General features: G+C 47.4%; 1 protein-coding gene across 2 annotated transcripts in view; it reads left to right on the top strand.

Moving 5' to 3' along the window:
• The first annotated feature begins 630 nt into the window (after nt 1-630).
• Cfap251 (cilia and flagella associated protein 251) overlaps nt 631-9915 on the top strand; it is a 72851-nt gene continuing 63566 nt past the window's right edge. Inside the window, exons 1-3 of one of the 2 annotated variants that reach the window (XM_087578458.1) lie at nt 631-827; nt 2144-2772; nt 3629-3946. In XM_087578458.1, the coding sequence (XP_087434584.1) occupies nt 2263-2772; nt 3629-3946 (828 nt within the window). In that variant the 5' untranslated portion in view covers nt 631-827; nt 2144-2262. 2 annotated transcript variants of the gene reach the window in all.

The raw sequence follows: 9915 nt of genomic DNA, 5'->3' as shown, positions 1-9915 counted from the left end.
ACATTGGGTTTAGTGCTGGGAGAATCTTACTAAGTGATTCACCATTTCTTGCATGGCTTCCTGGAGAGGCATGAGCACACATCTGTTTACCTTGCACTGACAGGGAACTGAAGGAACGAATCACCCAAATCAGCCCGGTGGACAAGTGAGCCTTCTCGGGTTACTCAGAGGAGAAAACCCCACGGCACTGTGGATGTACAACTCCAGGCAGCTCCCCGGAACTCTTTCACACAGAGTAAAGTCTTGTGTGGCCCAGGCTGTCTTGGACCCTTGTGGCTTCATCTCCCTAGTTCTGGGTTCGCAGGTGTGACATCACACCTGACCCATCGTCTAATTTTGATTTATGCATTTAGTATTCGTTCATTCACTCATCCATTTATTTTACTGCTTTTATGACCCCCAGGAAGGGCTGAGGGATTCCCCACCCCCCACCTCCGAGTTTTCCGAGCATGCCTCTACCCTCCGAATGCCCAGTCTGAAGAAAATAACTACAAACACTTTTTCATTACGTCTTGTCCAACTCTGGGAAAGTCAGAATTGCCAGTGTGGGGAGTAGCTCTAGCGAAGTGCCCTATAGGAAAAAGCTAGAGCGAGAGCGGCTAACCCAGCAGGGGGCAGGCTGGGCCGGTTGGAGGCCGCTTTCTGGGCACGTGATTACCATCCCGCTTCCTGGCTTTCCTGCCGGGCGCGACTAGCTGTTGCCATAGGGATGGAGCTTGGTTGGCAACGGTCACTAGGGAGTATGGACAGGAGCCACTGGCGGTCTCTTGGGATTCCTCGAGGCAGGACGACCCAAGGCTTTTGAGGAAAGACGTGGGAGCGACCCTGTAAGTGTGAAGTGAAGGGTGCGGCTCGGGTGGGGGCCCTGGCCAGGCAGGGGGCAAGGGTGTGGGGTCTGGGAAGTCCTCAGGAAGAGGAAGAGGTCACTCCTGGATCTAGTTGTAGGATAAACCAACACATCTGTGGCATTGCCCCTGCCTGGGTGTGGAAATCGTCCGGGCGAGTGTGCTGGCAAAGTGGCATTTTTTTTCCAAACAGAAGAACTAAATTCTAGCTCTGTCCGTCGCAAATCACGCTTCCCAGAGCCACAAACTTTTTCGTTTCTTTTTTAAAAGAAAGATTGGGCTGGCCCAGAACTCAGAGTGATCCTCCTGCCTCTCCCTCCTGAATCCCGGGATTACAGATATGGGCCTAGCCCTCCTGCTCCCAAACTCTTACAAGAATTCTTGTAGGTGCAAAATAAGAGAATGTATCAGAGGAATTAAATTTTTTTTTTAAAAAATGATTTTTATGTGCAAGAGTGTTTTGTCTGCATGTATGTCTGTGTGCCACCTATGAAATGTCTACAGAGTACAGAAAAGGGTGTCAGATCCCCCTGAAACTCAAGTTCCAGATGGTTCTGAGCCACTGTGGTCAGAGCTGGGAATCAAACTTGGGTCTTCTGAAAGGGCAGCCAGAGCGCTCTTAACCACCCAGCCATCTTTCCAGTCCAGAATTAAAATTTTTTTAATTTATTAATTTATTTATTTATTGGCACCATGTTAAATGTGTTGAAATCACATGACAACATTTGGGAGTTGGTTTTCCCACCATGTGAGTCCCAGAGGAGGGGGCTCTGTCTACCTTAGGCAGTCAGACTTAGGGTCTCACCTACCCGAAAGGTCTTTTAAACTGTCAAGTTCTTTGCAAAAGCTTTTGCTTCCCACCCACCATATTACCTGATACCCCCACCATCACATTTTGTGAACACTTGGTGGACCTGTGTTGAGTATTTGACATGTATCACCCTAGTCTTCAAATCAGGCTAGGATTATCATTTTTATTTTTGCCTGTGAGCAAATTTGAGGGAAGGGCAAAGTGACTTGTGTCTAGTCACAGAACAAGGACTGTGGAGGGAACCTTTAACCGGAAAACTTACATTTCAATCACCAGCCTCCCTCCCTCTCTTATCCTGCCAGAGGGTTTTGCAAATGCTTGCCTTATATGTTTTGCTGCCTGTGGGAATATGAATTATTTAAAGTGAGAAGACTCTCAGATCCGTCCTAGAAAGATGGGAAGCCCTGGAAGTCAATATTTTAAAGATTTCTGAGACTTAAGCTAGGCTTTCCCAAGTAGCTGGCAATTCCTTTTTTTCCTCCCACAGGAAGGAACCAGAACTGTTTCTGCCCGTTTCGACGTGTTAGCACATTAGGAAGCTGGCATAGGAAACAGAGGGGCCTGCTGAATCTATGTCAAATTTTCTGTAGAGGAAACTACAGAAGAATGTCAGATAAAGAAGAAAAACCCCTGGCAGAATCCAGAGAAAGTGGAGACATGGACAAAGAGGAGGAGGGGGAGGAAGAAGAAGAAGAAGAATATAATCCGAGTTTTGAAGAAGATCGTTTGCAGCAGAGCCTAACTGAAGGCACTCTGTCCTGGGAGGAGTCTCAGGAGGACGGAGAGGGACTGGAGGGGAAGTGGATAGAGAAGGAGGAACAGATAGAGGGAAAGGAAGTGAGAGGGGAGGAGGAGGAAATGAGAGGGAAAGAAGAAAGAGAAGAGAGATGGGAGGAAGAGGAGACAGGGGAAGAGGAAAAAAGTGAGGAAAAAGAGGGAAGTAAGGAAAAGGGAGGTGAGGAAGAGGAGAAGGTAGAGGAGGAGAAAGAGAAGAGTGGGGAGGAGGGGAAAGATATTGTCTTAGAGAAAACGGAGGAATCGAAAAAGTATGAAACACCAATCCGCGTGGGTGACATTGTCATCAGCTCCGAGTCTTCCACATCAATATACTCAGTGGTGAGTCCTCCCCGGAGCTCATCCACCCATTTACATCATTTCCTGCTTAGTGTATGCCAGGCTGGGGGAGTGCAAAACCAAAGGGAGACACGGCCCTGAGGCTGGAGAGCCATGCCGTTCTTACTGAGGGCTTCCATGGTGAAATGTCCTATAACTTCAGATCCAGGGAATCCAATGTCCTCTTCTGGAGTCTGGAGCACTCGCATAACACACGCACGCACGCATGCACGCACGTACCACATAAACATACACATTAAAGAGAAAAGAAAACGGGGTTGGGGATTTAGCTCAGTGGTAGAGCGCTTGCCTAGGAAGTGCAAGGCCCTGGGTTCGGTCCCCAGCTCCGAAAAAAAAAAAAAAAAAAGAAAAAGAAAAAAAAAAGAGAGAGAGAAAAGAAAATCAGTCGTCATGAGATGCCTAGGGGGGTGCTTTAATCCAGTTTGGAGGCAGGTCAGCCCAAGCCTCCATGAAGTGTGTACCCGGCTTGTAAAAGGGTCAGAGGGTCGACTGAAGGTGAAATATACTTGTCTTGGGATCGAGTTCCTGTGGTGTAACAGTAGTGTGGTTTTCTCACAGCCTGTTCCCCCCAAGAGAGAACTCAGCCCTGGTCCAAGGACAAGACTCCCAGTGGGCCTACTGTGTGGCCTTGGCTGTGTGGGCCTGTGAGAAGGTGAAGAATTAACCTTCTAACACACAGCCGTGATTCATTTCTTTAGTATACAGTGTCCCAGCCTCCCTTTCGAATCACCCATTAGCCTGCGACCGACTGACCGGGCGTGAACAGAGGCAGGGGATGGCAGCATGTCTGTAGCCTTGGGTATGACACGCAGGGTCAGAACCGTGTTTCCCTTTAAAGGCCGGAACCCCAGAAAGCAGCAAGTCATCCTTGCACTCCCAAAGTCCTGAAGTAAGCGAGATTTACCAAGATGTCAGTATGAAAATGGACTCCTTGGAAGAAGCTGTCGTCGGGTCTCAGGAGGAAATTGGCCAGGAGTCAGAAGGCATTTCAGACCAAGAAAAGGAGGAAGCAAGATTCGGGAAACCATTCTTCCCCATGGAAGAAAGACAAAAATTATTCCAGTCCAAAGACCTGGGTGCCAAGGAGTCACTGGTGTCCACCTCCACAGAGGACACACTGTTCCAGAAGGAGGACGACTCCAAGATGTACCCTTTGGTGAGTGTAGTGGTGTGACATTCCTATGAGATAAGGCATCTGTGTGTGTCCAGGAGGTTCCAGTGTGTGCACGGGTGTGTGTGTGTGTCCATGTTCATGTGAGGGCCGGAAAAGAGCCTTGGGTGTCTTCCTTTGTCCTCTGTTCATCTTTGTTATTATTACTCTATTGGTTTTTTTTTTTTGTTTTTCTAGACAGGCTTTCTCTGTGTAGTCCTGGCTCTCCTGGAACTCACTCTGCTGACCAGGCTGGCCTCGAACTCAGAGATCCACTTGCCTCTGCCTCTGGGATTAAAGGCATGTGCCAACACCACCCAGCTTTTTGGGATAGGGTTTTCTATTGGCTTGGAATTTACATTGTCAAATAGCCTAGGCTGCCTGACCAGTGACACCCACCTCCAGTCCCCAAGATCCACTGTCACTGTCTCTTCAGCACTGGGATTTACCAGCAACTCACTTCTCTCAAGCCTATCCTTATAAAAAAAAAAAAACAAAAACAAACAAAAAAACCCTAAAAACGAACTAGGGGTGCATGTTTTCAAACTAATACTTTTCAGACAAACTAAGTCTTTATAAAGTTCTGTCAAGAGCTGGGGGGCAGCCGGGGGGGTGGGGTCAGGGGTCAGGGAGAGTGGCACCCCCATGTGTTAGACCTGGAACTTGATGGTGACATCTGGGTTCAATGGCCGGCTCGGCAGGGCGGAAATGCCCTGCATAGCTTGACTATAGCATTAGGGTTATTTCCACAAGGGAGACTCCAAGTCCCTTTCTCTTCCTTTCCTACCCTCGGTTCTTTTTCCTCTTCCTCCTTCACTTCCACCTCCCCCCCAACTATTTGCCAGTGCTAGGAGGAGAGCTTTAAGAACTTCCCAAACCCCCAGTCAGAAATGAGGCTGGAGAGATGGCTCAGTGGTTAAGAGCACCGACTGCTCTCCCAGAGGTCCTGAGTTCAAATCCCAGCAACCACATGGCGGCTCACAACCATCTGTAATGGGATCTGATGCCCTCCTCAGGTGTGTCTGAAGACAGTGACTCATATACATAAAAATAAGTAAGGGGTTGGGGATTTAGCTCAGTGGTAGAGCACTTGCCTAGGAAGTGCAAGGCCCTGGGTTCGGTCCCCAGCTCCGAAAAAAAGAGCCTAAATAAATAAATAAATAAATATAAGTAAATCTCTAAAAAGAAAGAAAGTGACAAAGCTCTGGCTGTCCCTGGAAATTCGCCCTTGCTGCTCCTGACAGGTCCCACCCCCTCAGGAGGCACCATCTGTGAGGCACAAAAAACATTGTCATTTACCCAGAGAAGGAAGAAGAGGCCCCTCCCCCCCTTGACTCCTTCCCCATCTGCTGCTTTCCAGACCAGTTCCTTGTGATTCGCTTTTTGGTTCTTTCCCAGCCCTCATCCCCCGCTCCCACCCCTACCTCACACTCTCTCTTCTTGTGGACTCATGTCTTTGGAAGATCGAGTCTACAGAAAGAGCTTAGTCTTAACACAGAGTGAGCCTTTGAACACAGCTCACAGTAGGTTTTGGGTCCCCCCCACCCCGTTTTGTTTTGAGAAGATTTGCTATATAGCCCAGGCCATCGGGGAAGTCACAACCCTCTTAACGAAACCCCCTGAATACTTGAAAAGTTATACGGGCCTGTACGACTTTGCCAACATTCAGTGACTTCCGTCACTCACCATCACATTAGTTTTATGTTAAAAATGCGTGGCGCCTTTGCTGGCTAGGGTCATGCCCGAGCTCTAGTGCGATAATCAGGACAACTTTGAGAAGTCAGTTTCCCCTTTGCTGACCAGGTGTTCTCGGGCAAGGCAGCAAGATCTTGCCCCTCTGAGCCAGTTTTACCCATGATGCACTTTGCTTTTGTTGAGACAGTGTCGCTCCCTTAGCTCGAAGCACCGGCTGGCCAGCAAACCACTGGGATCCCCCGCCTCCACACCTTTGCCGGGTTGTCTTAGTCAGGGTTCAGTTGCCATAAAGAGACGCCATGATGACCAAAGAATCTTGTTGGGGGCTCGCTTACAGTTTCAGAGGGTTACTTCATCCTTATCTGTCTGCAGGAGGAGAGAGAGAGAGAGAGAGAGAGAGAGAGAGAGAGAGAGAGAGAGAGAGAGAGAGACTTGAAACCTCGACGCTCACGCTCAGTGACACACTGCCTCCAAGGAGGCCACGCCCACTAATCCTTCCCTAAACAGTCTGTCAACTATGGACTAAGCAAGGAAATATATGAACTTATGGGAGCCATTCTTTTTCAAGCCACCACATGGGTGTTAAAAGTAAGGCTACCGGGGCTGGGGATTTAGCTCAGTGGTAGAGCGCTTACCTAGGAAGCGCAAGGCCCTGGGTTCGGTCCCCAGCTCCGAAAAAAAGAACCAAAAAAAAAAAAAAAAAAAAAAAAAAAAGTAAGGCTACCATGTCTGTCTAGGTATTTTTTTCTTTTTCTTTTTTTCCAAACAGGGTTTCACTGTTTAACCCTGGCCCAGCTTGAATTCGCCCCGTAGACCAGGCTGGTCTTGAACTCACAGAGACCTGTGTGCCTCTGTCTCCCAGATACTAGGACTAAAGGTGTGTGTGTGTGTGTGTGTGTGTGTGTGTGTGTGCGCGCGCGTGTGCACATGCCACCTGGTCCAGCAATACCTAAATTTTAAATGGGTTCTGGGGATCTGAGCTCAGGTCCTAATCAGTCAGCTCTATCCTGCCATCTATCTATCTATCTATCTATCTATCTATCTATCTATCTATCTACCTACCTACCTACCTACTATCTATCTACTATCTATCTATCTATCTATCTATCTATCTATCTATCTATCTATCTATCTATCTATCTATCTATCTATAAATCTATGATTTCTGTGAAATGGAAAAGGCTGAATAGGTAGGTGCTAGAAGCTCTCTCTATATCAACAATTCACTGTCTCAGGACTAATTAGGTGCCACCTAGTGGCCACCTTTGGTACTGCGGACTCCTCCCTCCCTCTCGCTAAAGTGCTCTGGCGGGTGGATGTGCTCTGAGTCCCTCCTGCACCCAGACTCTCATCCTCCCCTCCCTTTGGGTCCGAGGTCTTACTCCAGCAGTCTTAGGGAACTCGCAGCACCAATGGTGAGCAGGTTTCACCGTGGAGTCTGCCCCTGTCAGAAACAGGAAGTAAGAGCTTGTGAGGATGATGGCAAACCCAGGACTCATCTTTATATCACAGCGTTTTAGAAAAATATCAACGCACGAGGTAACTTATACCCCATGTCCATCTGCAGAGAATGTTAGGAAGGCTGTGAGATATGAGATTAACCCTTTGTCATCAGAAACCGTGAACATGATCCCAGAGTAGTCCCAGCATATGAAGGCAGCCCCGTGTTAATCTTGAAGAATACGATACTCGTTTCCTTTTAAAAAATAAAAAATAAGGGGCTGGGGATTTAGCTCAGTGGTAGAGCGCTTACCTAGGAAGCGCAAGGCCCTGGGTTCGGTCCCCAGCTCCGAAAAAAAGAACCAAAAAAATAAATAAATAAATAAAAAGTATTAAGGGACTAGAAAGAAGGCCCAGCAGCTTAGAGCACTTGTTCCTCTTACAGAGGACCCAGGTTTCATTCCCAGAAGACCATGTGGTGTCTTATACCCATCTCTGACTCTAGTCCTAGGGATCCAATGACCTCCTCTGGCCTCTGTAGGCACCAGGACTGCATGCTGCTCACAGCATAGATGCAGTGAATATATTCATACTTGTAAAATCAATCTAAATAAATTTATAAAATCAGTGAGTGTGAGTGTGTGTACGTACACGTGTGTGTTATAGTACATGTATGCAAGCCAGAGGACAACTCCTTCCACCCTGTGGATCCTGGCGATGGCACGCACGTCACCAGGCTTGGTGGCAAGCACTTTTATTGCTGCGCCATCTTGCCAGCCCATCTTTTTCTTTTTTTAATTGATTTGTGATTGTGTGTATTTGCACGATATGTTTGTAGGAGCCATCTTGATGGCTCCTTTTTTTAATTTCAAGGCAAAGCAACCCCCCAAACTGGTTCTCAGATAGCCCAGGCTGGTTTCAAATGTGCTGTGTAGGGGCTGAAGATGGCTCAATGGTTAAGAGCACTGACTGCTCTTCCAGAGGTCCTGAGTTCAAATCCCAGCAAATGGTGGCTCACAACCATCTGTAATGGGATCTGATGCCCTCTTCTGGTGTATCTGGAGACAGCTACAGTATAATATACAATATATAATTCATATATAATAAATATACAATATATAATTCATACATAATAAATATACGATATATAATTCATACATAATAAATATACGATATATAATTCATACATAATAAATATACAATATATAATTGATATATAATAAATATACAACATATAATTCATATATAATAAATAAATACATTTTTAAAAAAAAGAAATGTACTGTGTAGCCAAGGCTTATCCACTTGCCCCCAGCCGCCTCTCAATTGCTAGCATTGGCAGGCGTGCACCCTGCCACGCCTGACCGGCGTCTTCCCTCCCCCGTGGCTGATTTTTTTTTCCCCCGTGGCTAATTTTAAAATGGCAAAATGAAATTTAAGATGAGCATGGTGATCCTTTCAGGGATAGCAAGTCTCCAAAGGAACCGTTTCATTTGCATAAATCGGCTCGTTAGAACCAAGCCAAACACTAAGTAATTCTGTTCCTAGAAGGTGCAGCCTGAGACAACCACGACTCCACAGTCCCACTATTCCTGCCCACGCAGCCTGAGATCTAAACGGAAACATAAATTCTGTAGTGCAGGCTGATGGAAACAGGAAGGTTGCATGAGAGAGCCAGAGAGGGGGAGAGGGGGAGAGGGAAAGTGTGAGAGGGGGAGGAGATGGGGGAAAGGAGGAGGGGACGGAGAAAGGGGGAGAGGGAGAGGGAGAGAGAGGGGGGGGGTCACCATACAGTTACCTATTTACCTGCTGTGTCTGTCTTGGGAAGAAATACACAGTGTTCCCATCCACCTTCCTAAGTACCGTTCCAAGGGAAAAAAGACAGCTTGGCGCTCTATTCTAGTTTAACTCGTTATCCAGAGAAGTTTTATCATTCAACTGCCACCACTTTCGATGCTGCTTTTAACTGATTGGTTTTTGTGTGTGAGAGAGAGCAGCGTCAGGCTCACCGAAAATTTGAGCGCACAGCACACCGGAGTTCCCACAAACCCCTTGGGGCCGCCCCCTCCAGACTCCCCTTTCATCACCGGCTTGCACAGGGTAGTTTTTACCACACAGTTCACCAGCACTGACGTGTCAAAGTTAATGCTACTATGAACAGACCAGGTGTGGTGAACATTCCGTGGGCTGTGCCGAGTACAAAGCTCGTCACCATTTCAGTCCCAGAAGAGATTCTGCCTAAACGCCCCTCCCCCCGACCCCGGGCACCTCTTGTCTACTCGGCTTCCTGCTCTAGAACCCTGGCAGCCAGTGATCATTCTCAGTGTCGAGGTAACTTTGCCTTCCAAGATGTCTTACTTTCTCACTCCATAAAATTTTTATTCTAGCATTGCTCCTTGAAGGGTAGACTTACTTAGTGTCTGTCTGCGACGCTGGTATCGAACCCAGGGCCTTGCTCATGATAGGCAAGCACTCTAATGTAGAGAAACCTGGGGGGAAGGCAGCTGCAGGAACAAAATTACAAACAAAGAGTTAGAATCAATCATTCGGGGCCAAATGCTTGCCTTTCCCATAAGCCTGCTTAGTGAGTTTGTCAAACATTCTCCGTCCGGAGTATTCAGGAAGTAACTGGTTTATCAGGTCAGGTGCTCACACTACCTTAGCACCGAGTGGGGCTTCAGGCCTGGGAAGTGAGAGAACAGAAAAGGTGTTTTATGATGCAAAAGACCCTCCGTCCCTCCCTAGCCCCTCCATGTCCAGTTTCTCTCTCCATTTTTAATTTTTAACCTTTTTTTATAGAAAAAGTGGGGCAGTCAGAAGGATTGGGAGTGAAAAGCCAC

The sequence above is a fragment of the Rattus norvegicus genome, chromosome 12 (genome assembly GCF_021556685.1).
Source record: "Rattus norvegicus strain SHRSP/BbbUtx chromosome 12, alternate assembly SHRSP_T2T, whole genome shotgun sequence".
Classification (NCBI taxonomy): Eukaryota; Metazoa; Chordata; class Mammalia; order Rodentia; family Muridae; genus Rattus; species Rattus norvegicus.
The sequence above is the reverse complement of the archived record's forward strand: the minus strand, read 5'-3'. Positions and strand labels throughout refer to the sequence as shown.